Here is a 22905-nt window from a genome sequence, read left to right as displayed (position 1 = left end):
TTATAATGACTAAAATCATGGTACTTTTATTATTTCAAATATAGTACAAGATGAAGTTATATAATTATTTATGACACTTTCTATATCTTTTAATGGCTAAAATCATAAATCTACGCTTCAGGGGAATTGTTACTTTTTCTGGAAATCATAATATTCATAGAAGGCTAGTATTTTAATGGTTACAAATTTAAGAAAGTACTGAAATTGCTCAGCAGGCCTGGTCTGCTTTTTTTCTTTTCTCAGCCCAATAGAGCACGACCCATAAACTCTCGCCCCATCAATTATTGTCCCACATATTTAACCAGCCAACTACATGTCGTTATAAATATGTTTTTCTATTATAAGCTATACAAAATTTCAATAAAATTTTGTACGTTCTCTTTTTTTATCGTCGTTAATAGGGTGTACCTCAAACCGGAAAAACCAAACTGAAACTGAATTAGAAACAGATCATTCAGATTTAGACTTTAGTAAAAGCCGAAAATATTGGTTTTGGTTGGGTTTTGTGTTCCGAGAAAAAAACGTAAAAACCGAACCGAACTATAATAACAAAAAAAACTAGAAAACCATAATAGCCGAACATTAACCGTTAAAATCGAACCTACCGATGACTAATTTTTATCGAGTTTATGAATTTTAATTTTTACTTTTTAATGTAAGTATACTTTATTATACCTCTTAATATTATAGGCACCAATGCTTAAAACTCCATTAACCATAAACCATTAAAAAATATATTACGCCCAACATCAGTATCCCGATCAATATTTTTGGCCCGATTAGAAAAACAAAAAAGAAACGAATCAAACCCGAAAACCCAAAAACCGATACCAAACGATTTTGATAAATCAAACACTGCAAATTCAGTTTACTGTTTAGTTTCAGTCCAAAACTGCATCAAACTGCACCACACACACCCTTAACCTAACATTATGGATATTTTCACGACACCTTAATTTTGTATAAATATTTTCTTATTTCTATCTACGTTTCTTTAAGCAGGCCTGTCATTACACGTGTACAAACGTTAGTGACTTTATGTCTTAACGTGTATCAACGTGCGAGTCATATACGAGTTATTAAAGATTAAGAACGTAATCGATACTAAACGGATTCGCGTGAATATATCTTTTAACCTAACGTGTATAAATAATATTCATAACATAAACCAATCACAAGCGCAGAATCCGGTGAAGCAAAGGGCACCAAATTATCATCCAACGATCTTCATCTTCATCATCATCGTCTTCATCTATGGTAATACTTTTACATTTTATATTATTATTATTATACTAATTTCATTTCATCGATTATTAATTCGCCGTTAAATTTGATTCCGAAACCCTAATTTTACCATTTCTAGGGTTTTGCTGAGTATTAATCGGATCCAATCGGATCGGATTGGTGTTAATAATAATAATATATAATAATAATAATAATATTAAGAGAGAGGATGAGTTCACAGAAGAAGAGAGGTATACAGATAGAGGCGTTTAAGCATCGAGTGGTGGTGGATTCAAAGTATGCAGAGAGGACTTGGAAGGTGTTGGAGCATGCGATTCATGAGATTTATAATCATAATGCTAGCGGTCTTAGTTTCGAAGAGCTTTACAGGTATTTGTGTAAATCATTGCTTTAGGGTTTTAGTTGTGTAATATGATTGCTTGTGGTGGACTTTGATTGAAACAATACAGGCGTAAACGGACCGAATGAACACGAAGGGGCGTGTTAGTCAGTTCGTGTTCGTTAATTTAGTTTAACTTTAACAGAACATGAAGTGTTTGTACATTAAGAAAATGGGCGTTTTAGTGTTTGTTTGTTTGTTTAAAAAGTAAATGAACGGTTCACGAACTTAAATGGACATGAGCATACAAACTTAAACGAGCATAAGATAAACGAAAAAAAGATATGTAATTGATCTAACGTAAACGAAGACAGACAAACGTAAGTTAGCATTAACACAAACGGACAAGTCGAATACATCACAATTCATCCAAACACACACAGATATATATATATAGGATGAGTATCATTACAAAACCCTTAAATTATTTAAGAACTTGAAGGAACCATTGAAAACTAACATTTTATAAAAAATTTTGTATGTTAATGTTATTTGAGTGTAGTTTCATCATTTTGAATATCTATATTTATAATTACAGTTTTGAAAATTAGTTTTTATACATATCTATTTTTATTTTACACCTATGTAAATTTGTTAATAAATAAATTTTACACATATGTAAACTTGTGATTTATATGTGTAATCAAAATTTTTTATATAAAATATGATATAAACCACTCTTAAATAATGTTAGTATATAAAAAAAATTAAAAAAATGTTTGATTGTTTAGAGTCCTAACAGTTCTTAACTTTTTTGGAGTTCTTAAATGATACCAACCCTATATATATATATATATATTATATTTATTTATATATTTATATATTATTTTAACGAGGCCCTATTATGTTTTTATGTATATGAATATAAGTACTTATGTATTTTATTAAAAAATGTAAACGAGCGTAAACGAACGAATGTAACAAATATAAAGGACGTTCATGAACATAAATGAACGAGCAAAACGTATGTTCATGTTCGTTCGTTTATTAAATAAACGAACACAAACGAACAGTTCTTGAACGTTTGGTTTGTTTACAGGCCTAATTACATAACTATTTTTTACAATATACTCTCCTATATTAATCTTTTAGATTTGTGTTTCTGGAAGGGAAGGGAGGTTGTGTTAAATTTGTCACAGTGTATTTGTAGAACAATGGAATTTGTATTAGATTTTCCATTCATGTTTTTATATATTGTGCTGCATGATTTCCTTCTAATCTTTTAGCTTTATTGGCCTCAGTTGATTTGAATTTACATTAACTTAGTGTTTTTCATTTACTTAACTATAGTCTCGCCGCCAGAGCTACACATAATTGATAATTGGAGTATTTCTATGCTATATCTTTACAGTTATTCTGAATCTCTGATATAAGGATGCATGATTGCATGCTCGTGTCTGAAAAGCACAAAATGTTGCCATCGATTTATTTTTCTTAACCATAGTGGCTTGTTATGAAAAGCATACCTCAGGTGTGAGGCGATCGGAAAAACGCCTTAGGGCCTTGTGGGCTGCTTCATCTACATGCCGGTCAAACATGGTCAATTATAGGGTCTAGAGGTGACTGATTTGTAAAAATGACATAAGGATGAAGAGATTATGAATGATTTACTTGATTAAAAGGCTGATACGCAAAAGATGAGAGAAATGCAGGTTTTCGTTGTACATAGATCCACACTTCGTGTACATAAAATTTCAAGTCTCAGCTTTCGGGACCCAAATGCCTCAGAGCGCCTCATGCTTTTTAAAACCAAGCATATAGGTCATCTTATCTTAGTTTACTTTGAAATAAGAAAAAATACATTTGTCACTGTTTGTTGATTCTAGTGTTATGTTCTTGTCTAGCACGTTATATTAGTTCTGCACTAAGTAGATATCAACGCTTCTGATAATTAGTCTATATAGCAGGTTTGTCTAAGAGTACTGTTGTGAAGTATAATGGTCTCTTAGCCCTGTCATATGGACATATACTTTTGTATTCAAGCAGTTGGAATAGTACAACTAGAATCTATAACCACCTGTTCTGTTTTATTTATTTAGTTATTCACTATCTTTGCATGTCAAATAATCACTATAGGCACTGCTGTAGGCTAGTGATAATATAATATATCAGAATATGCTAACTTAACATTTGTTACGTTTCTGTATAATGACACGTTTATTTTGGAGGACCATGAGTCTACCTGGTAGACTTATTGTATTTCAAGATTATAGATGGCTTAGCTATATTAATTTAGCAAAGCTTTCATTTTGGAGGAGCCTTGTGTGTCCCTATATCAGGTTCTGTATGCATCATGCTTTATTTTTTATAGAAACTGTGCTGATGATATCAGTCTTTATGGCAATCACTTGCTGCGGATGATCAAAAGTTATTGACATGCATAGCAATATTAACTCTTCCTGAAAGAAAAATACTAGCATTGACTTGCACATTTTTTATATGTCTAGGAATGCGTATAATATGGTACTGCACAAATTTGGCGAGAAGTTATACTCTGGACTTGTAACAACTATGACTTTGCACTTAAAAGACATAGCAGCATCAGTTGAAGCATCGCAGGGACTCTTGTTTCTTGAAGAACTAAACAGGAAATGGGCAGAACACAACAAAGCACTACAAATGATAAGAGACATATTAATGTACATGGACAGAACATTTATTCCTAGTACACACAAAACTCCTGTTCACGAGCTTGGTCTTAACCTATGGAGGGATAACATTATCCACTATGCTAGCATCCAAACAAGGCTAAGAAACACACTCCTTGAAATCGTGCAGAAAGAAAGAGATGGTGAAGTTGTTGACCGAGGTTTAATGAGAAGCATAGTCCAAATGTTAATGGATCTCGGTCCATCTGTCTACCAACAAGTCTTTGAGAAGCCGTTTCTTGACACCTCAGCTAACTTTTACCGAGGTGAATCTCAGCAGTTCATTGAATGCTGTGATTGTGGGGATTATTTAATAAAAGCCGAGAAACGTTTGAATGAAGAAATTGAACGCGTGTCGCATTATTTGGACGGGGAAAGTGATGGGAAGATAACAAATGTTGTTGAAAAGGAGATGATTGAAAGTCAAATGGCTCGTTTAGTTCACATGGAAAATTCAGGTTTGGTTAGTATGATTGTTGATGATAAGTACGATGATTTAAGCAGGATTTACACTTTGTTCCGCAGGGTGTCAAGTGGATTGATGTTATTACGGGATGTGATGACGTCTCATATTCGGGAAACGGGTAAACAACTGGTTACTGACCCCGAACGGGTTAAAGATCCTGTGGAGTTTGTACAATGTTTACTTGATGAAAGGTCTAAACATGATAAAATTGTTAACCTTGCATTCAGTAGCGATAAGACGTTTCAAACTGCGTTAAATTCTTCGTTTGAGTATTTTATAAATTTAAACCCTCGGTCCCCGGAATTCATCTCGTTGTTTCTCGATGACAAGCTTAGAAAAGGGTTAAAAGGCGTGAGCGAAGAAGAAGCCGAAAATGTTTTGGATAAAGTAATGGTGCTTTTTCGTTATTTACAAGAAAAAGACGTATTTGAAAAATATTACAAACAACATTTGGCTAAACGCCTTCTGTCTGGTAGAAGCGTATCTGAAGATGCTGAAAGAAGTTTAATACTGAAACTAAAAACTGAATGCGGGTATCAGTTTACTTCAAAATTGGAAGGAATGTTCACCGACATGAAAACCTCTCACGACACGATGCAAGGGTTTAATTTAGCTATGGCTCGCGTGTTAGCCAATGGACCAATACTTACCGTGCACGTTCTCACAACCGGGTCCTGGCCAACTCAATCTACACCCACTTGCAACCTTCCAGCCGAGATCCTCGGCGTGTGTGAAAAGTTCAAAACATATTACCTTGGGACCCACAACGGACGGAGATTAACATGGCAAACAAACATGGGTTCTGGAGATATCAAAGCAACTTTTCCGGGAGGTCAAAAGCACGAACTGAACGTTTCGACTTATCAAATGTGTGTTTTGATGCTTTTTAACAATGCAGATCAGTTGAGTTATAAGGAAATCGAGCAAGCGGTTGAGATACCGACAGTTGAACTTAAACGGTGCTTGCAGTCGTTAGCTTGTGCAAAGGGGAAGAATGTTTTGAGGAAAGAACCGATGAGCAAAGATATAAGTGAAACCGATTACTTCTTTTTTAACGACAAGTTTACTAGTAAATTTTACAAGGTGAAGATTGGGATGGTGGCGGCACAAAAAGAATCAGAACCCGAGAAGCAAGAAACGAGGCAGAGGGTGGAGGAAGACCGAAAACCACAGATCGAGGCTGCGATTGTTAGGGTTATGAAAGCAAGACGGGTGTTGGATCATAATAATATTGTGGCTGAAGTTACAAGGCAACTGCAGTCGAGGTTCTTGGCGAACCCAGTTGTGATAAAGAAACGAATCGAGTCGCTTATCGAGAGGGAGTTTTTGGAAAGGGACAGAGAGGATAGAAAGCTGTACCGGTACTTGGCTTGATGGAGTGAAATGCGATTTCGGTTTCTTCTGAACTGAATGATACAGTTTTAGTTTCAGTTTCAGTTTGATGATACTTTGTTTGGTCTTTTATACATCTTTTTTGAAGTTGCAGATTCTGGTTACAGACGTTGTGATATAACTTATAATCAAACGATATCAGATTCATGAAAAATTGAAACAAAATTAAAGATATAGGTTATTCCCACACCACGTAGGTTATTCAAACACCACGTGCTCCTATACGAGTCGTATAGGGGCTATACGAGCCGTATACTTGTTAACACACCATGGGAGTGGTGTTTGATATAACCCAAACTAAAACGTAAACGATGACCAGAATGATTTTTATGCATTAAGAATGAAGCCTGCAGAATGATTTTTATGTAATTGTCTTACTTTTCATTTATTTGTTTTTAACCAATAATTGGTTTTAGAATAGAACCATGTTTAGGCTTATGTCTTAGCTTAATAAGGTTTAGTGGCTTATAAGAATAATCCTATGAAATTATGTGGGCCTTACATCCAAAAAAATTTGTCTTAGTGGCTTATAAGAATAATCCTATGAAATTATGTGGGCCTTTCATGAAAATGATATTGTTGTGAGTAGGGATGAGCTAAATGGGCAGTGTACCGAACTGGTATTGTCGGTATTGAATCGGTATCAAATTTTACTAGTATTTTCTGAATTTTTCTTTCAATACCAGTACCGTACCGGTACCGAGCCAAACATTTCGGTACCGGTACCTGCTCATCCATAGTGAGTGTAGCAGATTAGCCATGTTGTGTTTAATCTATATGATTTGAGATTAATTTGGAAGTAATAGGCGCTTAATTAAGTAGCAAACCACCACATTGTCCACAAAGAGCAAAAATCTTTCAATTAATAAAATTTACTCCATTTATTAATTTTGTTAATTGAAATATAATAAAATATCCTCTAGAGACAAAATTTTGCTTTCTTGATGTGTGAACATGAATATGCTTTGTACATTAGTTCTTATCTTAAATATTTAGTTTAATATATCACTTAACTATATATGAACACCTGCATTTGCAAGGATTTAAACCAACAATCTTATATTTTTGAGGACACCATATTAGCCACTAGACCAGTAAGTTATGGGTGTACATGTGATGTGCAATTTAATTTTTAAAAAGCAATTAGCAAAACACAAAACTTATGTCATTTATTTGGTGGCATCGAAGTTGTAGTGCACACGTCGTCATGCACTCACGATATAAAGCCCCCTCTCTTCAATATCGCTTCATTCGGTTTTTTTCTCTCTCGAAGTAATTTTAAGCTAAAAGAAAATATTATCGAAGAACTAGTTGTCTTTGATCATCGTTGTTTGTTTGCATGATATATGGACTGGTAAAAGTTTTATTAAAACATACTTTCATTATCAAACATAATTGTTTTCCTTGTTTTGTTTCTAAATTAATACAATCAAGACTTAACTATAATCATTTTTCAGAATATGATGAAGTCTACTAAAACTAACGGGTCTTGACCTGTTTAATAAACATGTCATGTTAGCCAACTCAAAACCTATTTATTATCGTTCTTTGAGATGGACAATTGCATCTAAAACAAATTAATCACCAAGAGATATTTAGTACTAAACTAATCTCCAACTTCCAAGACTCAAAATGTATCTGAGTTATGTAATTAATATTTTATAACAATGGAATCATATGAAAGTTAATTGACGTTAACAAATAATAGAGTGGCCATTTTCGTCCCTGTGGTTTGCTACTTTCGTCACTTCAGTCCAAAATTTGTATTTTTGTCAATTTAGTCCTCATAGTTTTAAATATTAGCCAATTACATCCTATCCGTCTAACGGCATCCAGCTATGCCGTTAGTTTAAGGGTATTTTTGTCTTTCTCCTTTTTATTTTGAGTTATTGGTCATTTTCGTCCCTGTGTTTTGATACTTTTGCCAATTCAGTCCAAAGTTTGAAATTTTTTCAATTTAAGTCAGTTTTTTTCTATAACCTTAGAGAGCATTATCCAAGCCCAAAACAAGTCTGCATTTACTCTGTCGACAGCAGTAATCATACCCCCTCCTCTCGTATTTAGTTTCTAGACGGTTCCTAAACTCTCCCCCATGGTGGAATTCAATGGTAAAGTGGTCAAAGCAATTCCGTGAAACCGAATTGTACGGAAAAACTAAAAATCGTTTCTTTGATGAATGCATAATATTTAGGGTTTAGAGATTAACATATCATAACGAAAATCTGGGTCGTAATCAACTATTATACATTAATCAACAAAACAATTTTTAGTTTTTTGTGTATAATTCGATTTCAGGGAATTACCTTGACCACTTTACCATTGAATTCCACCATGGAGAAGATTTTAGGAAATGTCTAGAAACTAAATATAAGGGGGGGGTATGATTACTGTTGTCAACAGAGTAAATGCATACCAGTATTTGAGGTTGCTCGATGGTTTTGGGCTTGAATTATGCTCTTTAGGGTTATAAACAAAAAACATAAAAAAATAAAAAAAACTGAATTAAAATGAACATTAAATTGACAAATTTTCAAACTTTGGACTGAATTGGCAAAGATATCAAACCACAGGGACTAAAATGACCATTAACTCAAAATTAAAAGGAGAAAGACAAAAATACCCTTAAACTAACGGCATAGCTGGATGCCGTTAGACGGATGGGACGTAATTGGCTAAAATTTAAAACTATGAGGACTAAATTGACAAAATTAAAAATTTTGGACTGAAGTGGCGAAAGTAGCAAACCACAGGGACGAAAATGGCCATTAACTCCAAATAATATATAAAATTTTTACCATATAATGATTTTTACCCTTTATTTTATATTTAAAAGAATATATTACAATGACATTCCCATGAATCATTTGGTTTTAGTGATGTTTGTATTAATTTGTCATAATTGATGGTTTAGTTGCTTGATTGCTATCAACATTTACTCAATACCGTATCGTAGTATTTTGACACTACGTTAGGTCAACCCGAACATAACCGATACAAAAAATTTGAAAACTTAATTGTAATTTATTTTATATCTATATCCATATACATTAGACAAAACTAATAATGAGGATCAGATATAAATTAAAAAGTAGATTTGCATGCTTCAATGTCCTAAATTGAAAACTCTCTTAAAAGTTAGTGTGAAATTTTCCAGACAAAACATATAAAAAAATAATTCATTCAAGACAAATATAAAGGACATAAAGGTTGTTTTCATCAAATATTTTTTTATCAACAAGTATAGATCTTTCTCAACAAGTATTGTAAATCTTGCTAAATTGCTAGCAGGGCCGGCTTAAAATATGTGTTGGCTTAAATCGAAATAAGATTTTGAGACCTTTTTATAAAAATAGTTAAATTTTTTTTTGCTTACTACAAGTTTTAAAGTCACTCATGACCTATACTTTAATAACAATTAATCTTACCATCACACCAATACATTACTTTGAATTTACTTTACCCATTACAATATACCTATATATGATATTTTTTTAGACTTGGAAGCCTTAATTAAGTGGAGCCTGAAGCTCTAACTTGTTTTCATTGGCCTACAGGCTGGCCCTAATTGCTAGAAATTCATCAATACATAGTGCATCATTAGTGCATCATTGTCATGTTCATGCTATTAAAAAAAGTGTATCGTTGTCATGTTCATGTCTTTTACTCGAGATTTCTGGAGAAATACTTTACGGTAAGACCAAGTGTTATGAAAAAGGGGTTAGTTAACCAAAGGGCCGCCATGTCGTTGTGATGCATACGAAGAGGGATTGACTAACTAAGTTCTCACATGGGTGTGTGCAATGGTTTAAGAAACAAATATATTTTTTTTAATCTTTATTAAATCAACATGTGAGTGTGCTACTTTGATTGGTAGGATTTGTAGGCCTGTAGCTGACTAGTGGTCCCACCATTTAAGCCCTTCCTGACCTTGTTACCGATGTGGCGCCTAGAGGTTCTTCTACTTTGGCGCCCCCATTACTTCCTGCGTAATGGTGTTTGAACCCCAAGAATGGTGATGTGGTTGTGGCTTAACGCCCATAACACTTGGTCTAATACGATGAAACATCAACTAATAATAATTTGGTTGGTTTATATGGGCGTACAGTAGATTAAGGTATTCCCATGTGATCCAAAACTTTCATCTTAAGACACTGACAGACAGGGACGGATTTATTCCAATGAGTACCGGGTCAAGCGAACCAGGTGTTTTTCGAACCGTAGTGGAGCATTTAATAGCGACTTTTTTAGCGAACCAGGTGTTTTTCGAACCGTAGTGGAGCATTTACTTGACCCGAACCGTTAAACCAATCCGAATCGTCAACCCGACCCAATTTTTTTATACGCGTTCTTATATATTTAGAGCATCTTAAAATAGCGAACCAGATAAAAAAAAATTCTAAATCCGTCACTGCTGACAGATCAAATGTTCATATTTGATGAAAAGAATGTTAATTAAATATACATTATGATAAGCATTAAAGGAAGAAAGTTCCATTTTTGGATCTTTTATGACTATATTGTTGTTATTTATATATTATTCATAATATATCACAATACTATTGAAAGTTTTCCTGTCATTTTGTGTTGTTTTCAACGAAACTTACATTAAAAAGGCCAAACTATTAGTCCAATAAGATCATAAATTAACCCTCAATCAAACTCAACATGTTCATATATAAATATTTATTCATGCAAATTCTAACATAATATTAATCCTCCATATATACTAAGCTTCTATCATTCACTTTTTATGTGAAAACCAAAAAGACTTGTTGAACCTTTGGAGACATATCGCATCTAAAATGACCGGTTTAGGTCCATATGTTTGCATCTAACGGGACATGTTATGGTTCATATCGCGCTTCACTTTCTTGTTTATCGTTGATTATAGATGGATGATGTCATGTTACCAGGTTTTAGATTCCATCCAACAGACGAAGAACTTGTCGGATTCTACCTAAAAAAGAAAATTCAGCAACGGGTTCTTCCTATCGAGCTTATTAAACAAGTGGATATATACAAATATGATCCATGGGATCTACCAAGTAAGCTATATTCTTATATGAGTGAACTGTGATTTCCGTCCCTATGATCTGTCCAAATCTGCGATTTTAGTCCAATAGTTTCAAATTTACGATTTTCGTCCATGTGGTTTCAATTCACTTGCAATTAAACCCGACCCCACTAACCCCGTTAAGTCTGCAGATTTGGACAAACCACAAGGACGAAAACCGCAGTTTACTGACGGGTTTATCGACCATACTTAACGGGGTTAGTGAGATTGGGTTTAACTGCAAGTGAAATGAAACCACATTGACGAAAATCGCAACTTTGAACTATTGAACTAAAACTGCAGATTTGGACAAACCACAAGGACGAAAACCGCAGTTTACTCTTCCTATATATATCATTATATTAGGCCAAGATTCTATTGTTTGTGTGTTTTTTTTAAACATGTACTGATTTCTAATATCTATTCATAGATTTGGCACCCACGGGCGAAAAAGAATGGTACTTCTACTGTCCAAGGGACCGTAAATACAGAAACAGTATGCGTCCAAATCGTGTTACAGGAGCTGGTTTTTGGAAAGCAACAGGCACTGATAGGCCTATATATTCATCTGATGGCACTAACTGCATTGGTTTAAAGAAATCGTTGGTGTTCTATAGGGGACGAGCCGCTAAAGGGATCAAAACGGATTGGATGATGCATGAGTTTAGGCTTCCTTCACTCTCATCATCTCAATTGCCACCATCCAAAGGGATCTTAGATAAAAGCCTCCCACCAAATGTAAGAATATTACTTTCCAAGTGGTCTTTATAGTTATGATGCATTCAGAGTGTGCGTGGTGCAGTTCGATGTTGTTTTGAGTTAAAACCAAAACTTCGGTTTTAGGATTTTTGAAACTATTCGGTTTTGGTTTTTCGGTCTTCGTTTTGATTTTTTCGGTTATTGCCATTTGAGCTTCAAAATTTTAGGACGATTTTTTTTTGAATGAAAATAATGAATATAGGTATAAATAATATTGTTTATTGTTAACTAACAGAACATTATACAATTGGTCAAAGGTATTTGCGTTACATATTTATTAAATTCTTATAAATTACTTAACATAAAAAATAAAAAAAAAATAAAAATCTAGAAATTCAGTTCGGTTCGTTTTTTTTTTCGGTTTTTATTACATATTTTTTTTTCGGTTTTTCGGTCTTTGTTTTGGTTTTGGTTCGGTTTTGGTTTTTTCAATTATTGCCATTTGAGCTTCAAAATTGTAAGACGAAATTTTTTTTGACCGAAAATAATGAATTTAGGTATAAATAATATTGTTAATTGTTAACTAACAGACTATTATACAATTGACCAAAAGTATCTGAGTTACATATTTATCAAATTTTTATAAATGACTTAAAATAAAAAATAAAAATCTAGAAATTCAGTTCGGGTCGGTTTTTATTACATGCAAAACCATAATCGTCAGATTTGGTTTGGATTTTTCGGTTTCTTACGCACCCCTATGGTGCATATTGCATATATATGTATAAAATTCATAGTTTTATCAACAGGATGCATGGGCAATATGCAGAATCTTCAAAAAGACAAGCTCTACGGCGCAAAGAGCGCATACACAGCCGTGGGCATCTTCATTCCCCGAACAAAAGGCGGATCTTTTCGTCAACGAATCAAGATTATCTTCACCCGAAAGTTTTCCACCTCTTGATCATATGACCCCTTCTTGCATACGCATGAACCAAACTATTTCCAAGCTTTCTCCTTTATCAATCCCTCACACGGGTTTCCCAAACGGTCTCATGTTTTCGACAATGGATATATCAGGATCAACAACAAAGACCACATCTCATGAGGCTCCCAATATGTTGTTCAATCTTGATTCTAGTTTACTCGAGAATGCAAGAATTAGTACTTCGGATAATATGGGATTTGGAGAACCGCAACAGTTTAATGATTATTCGATGAACTCGCCACAAGATATGCAAGGAAGTATAGCCAGTGATGACCAAGAGTGGGTTAAGATACCAACCAATGTGTTTCCTTTTAGCATGCCATCAAATGTTGCTGATGATTGGAATCATGATATGCCATGGGATTCTCCTACATGTTCCACAAACAAGTGTTTAAACTAGTAAATATATACATATACGCTTTCGATTTCTCATCTTCTGTTCGGTCTTATGGTACAGGATTCGAAATTTTCTTTCATTTTGATGTATATTATTATCATGTGTTTACCTGTACATGCCAGAACAGAAGATAATACTACTATAGTACTATATATCATGATGCTGAAGTGTTATGTATATATGTTTTGGATATACTGAATTTGATGTATTTAATTATCATGTACATATTTAGTACCTATGTTTATATTTATTTTGTATTGTTTCAATTTGATCGGATGTCAGAGAATTGATAAGACATGGAAGATTAGTATGGCATATGCGAAAGGATGACACACACAAATCGAGAAATGATACCGGATCCAGTTCTGTTTACGATGGTGGGACAAAGCCTCATCGTCGATGTGTCCCATAGGGTATTTTTGATACATTAGACATATCCTACATTGCTTCCATATGAGATATCCCGGACACATAAGGATTGCATGTCCTCTCGAATGTCATGATGCTATTGGGGCGTAACGAATGTGGATGAGAGGAGAATTCTGTAGGTAATTGTTGGACTTAACTGGATCGAGCAACACAAACAACACCGATAATTTTGTGGTAACTCACAACAACTCTTTCAATATTAATAAGAATAAAAACCATACAAAATACAATAACTCTACACGTCTATTTATATTAGCCAAAGTTTAACTCGTTTCCCATTCCAACTCTAATTCCTAATAATACTCAAGTACATAATACATAAACTCTATCTCTAACTCTTATCTCCTAATAAAAATAATTATTTAACCTAAATTCTAATCTTTTTCTTCAACCACTTTATCCGGTTAACCTCTTATACTTCTCGATTGTTAACCCTCGTTTATACGTTTCATCAAGATTATATTCTTCAGTAATAACGCTTGGGCGAGACAAATTTTGATAGGTGAATCTCTTAGGAGGTTTTTACCTTTTATTTTAAGGTGCTACTTAATTTATCTGCCAATCGTCACAAGGAATGAAGGAATCCTCGAATGAATTGAATGTATGTATTAAGTTTAAAATGGATTTGGAATAGAAAAAGGTGTTGATAACTAACCCGGAAAGGTTTAGATCAATTAATATGAGTTTCGTTTATAGTTGTATCTTTATTAATTCTTTTGTAATACATCATTTGAAGTACTTACGTTACTTTGAAAATGTACACATTTATGACTTGAATTGCATCTAAAGAATTTCCTTAGTTGAGATTAATTTCATCCAATATATATGCCAAACCTTATATTATTAAAATTCAATATCCTAATTTAAATATAGGCGTGTATAATAAAACTAAGAAATGGATAGTTCCAGTGGGGAGCAGAAGAACAAGATGGGTCGGATTGTTAACTAACATATTTCTTCGTTTTTAAATTTACTCATCTACTTGTGTCCCCATATGTTTAACAAATTATTCTATAACTTAAAATATTTTTAAAATAATCATCAAACACGTTTGTTGGATATATAAATATAATTAGGGAATACATTATTAATAAAGAACTAAACAGCCGGTCTTGTTACTTAATTTGACCAAATGTCATTTCCGTTTTGACGAGTGTGGTAAGGTTATTAAAATGTAAAATAGAAGGCCAATGGTTCAATCCCTATAAATGTAACATTTAGTTATTTAAAAGAATAATAATAGTTTGACCAATGGTAAATAGCATAACTATAAATACTATAAAATTTTAAAATATGAGTAACACCAAAACATATTTTATTATTAACAAGCTTTAAATCTAAAACAAGGCTGAAAAATAATGTAAGAATCAACATATACATCATAAATCCCATACCATAAAATGCAGTTTGAATTAGTATACATTAATAGTATCTTTTTCCTAAAAATATAATGGAACTTCACACATTTTCAACATTGTTAGTGACAACAATTTGGGTCCTGGTGAGACTTATATTCCAACCAACAAGGAACTTCAAAATAAAGAAAAAGAAAAGGAAAAAAAAATTATTATGTTTAGTGACCATTCTAAGTTTAAGTTTTTCCAAATTTGGGACAAATCTATCTTTTACCACTTCAGGAATCTTTGGCCGAATGCTTCTCTATCGGCCTACATAGACTCCGCTCGGATCATTCTCCCCTTATTCTTAGTAGCCACCCATAGGTTCGAACAAAACTTAAGCCGAATGGTTTTAAGACACCATCAGACGCCCACTCATTATCTTTGGTCTCTTCATTCGCCAAAAAACGAGATAAAAATCGCCATTTGGGAATGTGGTTGCAAGAAGACAATATGACCGGATGGATTTACTATTGAATTCATTTAGTCCGTTAGGAATCTCCTTGGAGATGCTTCCTATGACATTATGGTTCACTTCCATCATCCATGAGCATGGTACCATTAGTTTTGGATGCAATTCCTTATTTATGCATCAATCCCAAAGAATCCCGATCCACTATCTTTAGTCGAATACCGACCTATTGCTCTCATGAGTTTTGAATGGTGATGTGGAAATTAATATTATAATAATAGTGCATGATGTATTATAACTCTAGTTATATTAATCTTAGGTAACGTTGTTTGGTATGTAGGAGTGAATGTGAAACGAAATTAATCATTATATGGCAGTGACGAAGCTTGGACTGAGGCACCCGGGGGGCCGAGCTCAAAATGTAATGAGGGAATAAGAAAAAAAAAGGTTTCCAATTGTTTAATGGAATTGATTCTACGATTACACAAGGAATTTTATTTTCATCAAAATCATTTAACCGCATCATGTTTTTTTATAAGTTTTTCAATCAATTCTTCTTTCACACTACTTTCTCGGCTTCACCACAAGAACGCCAAAGCCATCACCATCACCATCGTTAGCGTTGCCACCACCACAACCTGGGCATCTTCATCGCCACCACCACCATCACCATCGTCTCCGCTGTCACCATCACTGCTACCAGCACCACCACCATCACCGTCGTCGCCATTCCCCGACCACCACCACCGCTAGAGTCGCTTCCACCACTTCTGCCATTGACATTTTTATTTTGGTGAATTTTCAATATTTTGCGGTCGATGGATTTTTTTCATTGGTATTTCATTCATGCTTTTTTTTTTTGTCTACCAAATAACATGCATAAAGTAATGATTCTTAAAATTAACCAAACAAGACAAATGAATATTGTCCATTTCATTCCCCTTGTTCTTATCATTCCCTCCTCAATTTATTATCTCATATCAAAAAGACCTTTAGGTTAAGTGACAACATATCTAAGTTAGAATTTAGGTTAAGTGGTTATGTGTCTTATATTGAAACCAAATTACTTTTGCTAATATGTAGCTTAGGGCCCATATCACAAGAAGCATGTCACTTTTGATCTACACACCATGAAGTGAAAGCTCAATTATGACTAGTGTTTTTCCTTTATAATTAAAGAAGGGAATCACCTTTTACACTATGCTTAATTACTCAGTTAAACCTTTTGGCCGGTAATCGATTCACTATTTAAACTGGAACGATTCTAGATTAATGTGGGTTTTCACTTTAAAGTAGGTCTATGCAAATGTATAACTTTGAACTAATGAACTCTCATTTTTATTTTTGAAAAATTTTATATCTTTTATACAAGTTAATTAATAGAGTACGTAATCAGTACAACATAAAATTAATCCAGAAAACCTTCACTTCGAAAAGTTAGATATATATATGTTATTTTACCATGCTTTTTGAAGATAAAAAACTTCTCGCTATAAGTGCACGTATATCAAATTCGCTCTATACACGTATTGCCAGTGGTAAATGGTAATGCGACCAAGTAGTGCTCAGTTGTAGACATACGCAAAAACGAAATAGCAGACAAGTGTACCATAGTTAAAGCGGGACGAAATATGCCTTATTGAGTGTTTTGACTGCTCCATAGCTTATATCAACATGTTTAATTAAGCCTTTAAGGTAAAATTGTTTGTCTCGTTATATTGATTAAACTAGGTTTGTTAACTGTGTTCACCAGCTTGTGCTAACGTATTCGTTAATTTGCTATATGTTTCATAGGTAGCCGTAACGGTTTGGAAGGAGCATGAAAGGCAGATTAAAGCGTCTTTTGAACGGATAGTAGCTCCTAATGTACTAAACCTAGAAGCAGACTGACTTTTGTTAAACTATATCAAGTTTAATACAAGATAAGTTTCATGAAGTTAATTATATCAATGTTTTAAACTGACCATGAATGTTTGACTTTGTTATGAAAGTTATTCGGTCAGTAAAGATTGAAACTATTGTTTCCCATGCGTATAAATACTAGTGCGAATAGGTTGGTCGCTCGTGTGTCCATGTTAGTTTTGGACGGGGTGTGACAACATCAAGGTTTCCAAATGATGAATTTGTGTGCTTTTACTAATGACAGAATTACAAATTTTATCCTTAAAATATATACGATTTATGGATCAGGTCTCTTTTAAAAAGTTTATTTGCAGGCGGTGTTCTTTATATAACAAAATACATATTTTTTTTATCCTATACACTAACTGTCATAACAAAAGTTAAATCAAAACATGCCAAAACTTAACGGGGTTTTTGTTTAACATATATTATTCAGTTTCTTTTTCTAATAATATATTTAATTTGTTTTTAATTATAAATACTTAAATAGTTATGCGTAAAAAGACTTAAATGCCCTCACATATCAAGACTTAACGGGGGTTTTGGATGCCAGTTAGTTAAAATGACGAAAATCAAACAAACATGTCATATAAAGGACACCACCTGCAAATAAACTTTTTAAATGATTTGATCCATAAATTAGATATGTTTAAAGGACAAAATTTGTAATTTTGTCTTTACTATTTGCCATCAAAAACATTGTTTATAAACCTCTAGATCATGATGTTAAAAAATGCTCAATTTTCTTGTAGCAAGAACTAGATGACAATTTTTTGATATTCGAATTTTACCGGGTTGGATAACTCAATATTGAGTCGGTCACGAGAATATTTTGAATTTTCAGTTGAGATGTAGGGTTTCCGATTTGTATGGAAGGTGATCATGTTCAACTTAAGTTTTTTTTTTTTAACTTGCTTCTGGTGACTATATATAAAAATTCTTTGGAATCGAATCATTCTCTGTACACATTTAACTAATTATTGAATACTGTCAGACCTAGCTATTGGTTGCATCCACATCTTTAAGTGTTCAATTTAAACATGTCATCTAACGCATAGCCTATTATTTTTATTGTACATAGTGTTCAACCGTAAAAATAATGAAATAATGATTACCAAATATTCGAACTCGGTTCCTTTCAAAGAAGAGGACAGTGTTACCAATCCAATCAAATGTCTTCTGTTACTTCCAACACACAAATGAATGATCATACGTGTAACCATCCAAAACCGACGGCCATATATGTTTGTGGATGATGATCACGGGAAGGTGGTGACGATGATGGAAGATTGTGGTGGTGGTGAAACACATACATATGGTGTAACCAATATGTCCATATAAATTTAATTAGGATCGGTTTTGCCATTCAAAAGGGGGTGGCGGCGCAGCTTGTTGCCCACTTACCTGCCTCTTTATTGTAATTGGATACTCTTATTTAGAATATTCTCATGTCTTGATAAAAAAAAATTAATTAGTGTCGATGTAGTTCAAAATTTTGGTTCAAAAGAGTTCTATAGAAACATCATATAAGCTTTTCAAAAAATAGTATCATACAAAAATGTAAGATAATTTTTATAAAAACTCATAAAAGCGTAAAAAAGTATTATAGAATTGACACAAAATTGTCATAATCTATATTTATATATAAAGGAAGAGTGATGGGCACAAACGTCTTTTCATAATTGTGTGCGAAGGACAAAACCGACATTTCATAATAGGGCAAGAAAAGTAATTTGTCAATGTGTCCATCAACTCTTAAAGCTCTTAGTAAAACATCATGAAGCTTCAATTTTTGAGACATTACTCTTTAATCCTTTAGAAAACAAAAAGGGTTTACATGTGTTATTATTAAGATTATTATTATCATTATCATTATTATGATGACTATTCACATTCTTAACTCCTATGTGTCATTATGTTTCTATTAACTTTGTTAGCCTATATATAGTGCATTCTTGTGCTTCTATTACATAAACATATATACATACATACCAATGAATAACAAACTCCCTTTTCTCCACTTATCATACCCTCTATACACTATTTCTCAAGGTTCGAAGGATGTAATAAGGAAAAGTTGAGGCGATTTGGGCTAAGGAAAAAGATGATAGTGTAAAGTTAGGACTAAACTAAGCACACTTTTGATAGTGTTGGAAATTTGTAAAAACACTTTTGGTAGTGTTGGAAATTTGTAAAATCAATAGATAAAACAATATGTATGAAAAGATTCAATTAACTTAATGGCTCACGTAAACAAGCCATAAATGGTTTTTTGTTTTATCCCTTTGTGAATGATGATTATATTTACTTTCCGTATGTGGTCATTATGACTTCACAACAAAAAAGAGTTCTTAAAGAAACATTAGTGACCATGTTACCAATATTGAAATTAATGGAATAATAAAACAAAGTTGACAAAATTACCATATAAAAACTGTTTAAACAAACAATTAACATAAGTTTGAAAATAACTATTATGTTTGTGAAAGTTTAATAAAAATATTTTGGAAAGTAAATATTAGGGATTTGATATGAACACACATTTCACGAATTAATTCACCAGGTTACTAATACTATTATTTATAGCCTTGACGAACAAAAGTCTATGGTTTAAATATGTTATTACTATTATTATTTTTATAGTCACTACTCACATTCTTAACTCCCATGTTTCATTATGTTTCTATTAACTTTGTTAGCTTATACATAGTAGCTTGTTTTTTTAACCAAAGCTGGTCACCTATATATTATCCCAACAACCATATAGACATGAAAATGAAATACGCACCGCCAAAAATTTCAACGTGTGCAAGTGCACAACCCTGTCATCGTCATCGGCTGTTAACAATAAGGTGGGAGGATATTGACGAGAGCGATCATTAGATTGCTTCCATTATCTCCTAACATTATGCATTGGTTACATTTCTTACCTGATTAACCATCAAAACTCTTCCTCCTTTATCACCACTAATGAAGAATATATCCATTTCACACCCATTCAACCCTACAGTAAACACACCTTTACCCTCATTCTAAGAAATTATAACCACTATTAAACACATATTAATTATAATAACTCATCAACTTATATTCCTACATACATATTAAAAAAAAATGAAACCCACACTGCATTTACTCACAACTTAATATCTATATTTATACATGCATTCAATGACAACTTCATATTCACCAACACCCCTTACATAGTACCACTCCTCATAACCAAACTTCTCACGCTTGATGTCCATGCATGACCTACGACAAAAGTGTAAATAATTAAGGTAGCATTTAGATGTGAGTTTAGAAAGAAGTTACGTGAAAATTGGAAATCAAAAGGAACCATACCAGAATAAGAATTAAATGACTATAGTTATTTTCATACACAATTTAGGTTGTTAGTACGCATTATACGTCACTGAAAGTTGTTTATCTATATCTATATCTATATCTATATTTATATATAAAGGAGGAGTGATAGGCACAAAAGTAATTTCATAATTTCATGGCAAGGGTAAAACAGACATTTCATAATTGAGCAAGAAAAGTAATTTCCATTCACCTTGATACGTTTTTAAAATACCACTAAGTCCACAATCAATTTACAAATGGATACTTACCTTCAATTAGTTAGTAGCAAATCAAGCATCAACTATGGCTTTCACTTTTGTTGGAATTGAAGCTCACATTGATATATTCAAGCTAAAGAATGAGTATGGGCTGGATTATCTATATATATATCTATATTATATATAAAAGAAGAGTGATGGGCGACAAAGTAATTTCATAATTACATGACAAGGACAAAAGAGTCATTTCATAATTGGGCAAGGAAAGTAATTTACCAATCCATCGATTCATTCTTCAAGCGTATCGTACAAGTTTATTACAAGTTTATGAAGCGTCATGTTTTGTGTATTTACTCTTATATCCTTTAAGGTTTATGGTGCCATCAATTAAATTAATCTCATTAAAGTGTCATCATCCATCAATCTCATTTAGCGGTTATTTTCATCATGATGTGTATTCTATTCGATTTTACAGTTTAACACTTAGATTTTACAAACCCATCAAACTTGTCTAATATTTTCTTTTACATATTTTATTTCTTTTACTAACACCTCGCGCCTAATCCCAAATTCTCAGTTATTTTTAACTTTCAGTCAAAAAGATTTTCTTAAAAAAAAAGAATTATTATCCCTATTATTTTTATTGTTATTAAAGTTATTAATGTTACTACTAATATTACCACTACTACTATTGTTAGTACCATCACCATTATTATTATTATTACGTAGTTATCAATATTGTTATTATTAAAAATTTTTATCTGTCACACCCCGACCAAAGGCAGAACATGCCGGGGCGTAACGTATTGATTGGACAGTAGCTCAAAAGACACTAATTAAAGTGACAATAATTATTTAATCCATTAATATCAAAACAAGTACACAATTATAATAATCAAAACAAATACATCATATTTATTGTTTGAATATATATCCTAAGGTAAAAACTAATATCTTCAATCTTGATCAATGTAAATTACTTGTACCTGTAGCATGTATAAAAATAGAGTTTGTCAACACGAATGTTGGTGAGAATACATAAGTTTTAGTTGAAATACATATATAGATCAAAAAACCACAATTCATATGTAAATGATGAGCATCACAATTTCTACGAAAATGTAAACAACTAAATAGATGTGGACCTGTTCTTATTGATACGAAATCCAAGTACTTGGGTAAATAGTTTACTTGGATAAATTTGGAGAGCATGCGGTTCATTGAAAGGAGATGCCTGGGTTCAAATACCGACATGATTGGGTGCGGGACGTTCTTTGGGACATCTTAAGGCGAGCTGGGATATCAGCTAAAAAGGAAGCCCCCGTAAACTTCCTTACAGTCCCCACGGAAGGGAGATCCACCCTATGGTTGGGCCGGGGGAAAACACGCTTGTGTTGACCTCATAGGGGTATCTCCTTTAGCTGGTTTGAGGGATAATGGGTTTGTAGCTAGGCAAGCAATGAAAAGGGCTGAAACGTAGAAGGTGGAGAAACATGTTAAAGCCTGCGAAGAGAACCAACATGTTTTTGTCCCTCTGGCTTTTGATACCTTTGGCTTCTTGGCACTGGAAGCTATCTGTTTCCTAACCAGGGTCCAACGGGTTGTGCATAGCAATGTGTCGACTCCAAAGGGGTAGGGGTATGTCTTCAGCAGGTTAGGGTTTGCAATTCAGAAAGGAGTGGCGGCGTAGCTTGTTGCCCGCCTACATGCTATGTTGATGTAATATCTATGCTTATTTTTAATGCAATGGAAATGAAGTTTGATGTATGATCATACTAGATAAGGATAGATGAGGATGAGATACCAACCACCAAACCATAGAGTGAACAATTAAATGCATAGAGCCCTCTCAGATTCAATTATGTGTATGTATTTAATGCATTTCCTATAATGATAAAAACTATCTCATCGTTGATGTTCATATGACGTATT

At 33.2% G+C, this 22905-nt stretch overlaps 2 protein-coding genes across 2 annotated transcripts; both read left to right on the top strand.

Moving 5' to 3' along the window:
• The first annotated feature begins 1386 nt into the window (after nucleotides 1-1386).
• LOC143543056 (cullin-3A-like) lies at nucleotides 1387-6310 on the top strand. Its single transcript, XM_077035486.1, has 2 exons — nucleotides 1387-1614; nucleotides 4072-6310. The coding sequence occupies exons 1-2, from the start codon at nucleotides 1454-1456 to the stop codon at nucleotides 6110-6112; spliced, it is 2202 nt and encodes a 733-aa protein (XP_076891601.1). The 5' UTR covers nucleotides 1387-1453; the 3' UTR covers nucleotides 6113-6310.
• Nucleotides 6311-10737: 4427 nt separating this feature from the next.
• Nucleotides 10738-13404, top strand: LOC143543021 (protein FEZ-like). Its single transcript, XM_077035455.1, has 3 exons — nucleotides 10738-11175; nucleotides 11614-11921; nucleotides 12692-13404. Exons 1-3 carry the CDS (start codon nucleotides 11022-11024, stop codon nucleotides 13268-13270), a joined length of 1041 nt encoding a protein of 346 aa, XP_076891570.1. The 5' UTR covers nucleotides 10738-11021; the 3' UTR covers nucleotides 13271-13404.
• The last annotated feature ends 9501 nt before the right edge of the window (nucleotides 13405-22905 follow it).

This window comes from Bidens hawaiensis, unplaced genomic scaffold (genome assembly GCF_021521415.1).
Source record: "Bidens hawaiensis isolate Kalapana, Puna unplaced genomic scaffold, B.hawaiensis_p1.1 tig00013016_1, whole genome shotgun sequence".
NCBI lineage: Eukaryota > Viridiplantae > Streptophyta > Magnoliopsida > Asterales > Asteraceae > Bidens > Bidens hawaiensis.
The sequence above is the reverse complement of the archived record's forward strand: the minus strand, read 5'-3'. Positions and strand labels throughout refer to the sequence as shown.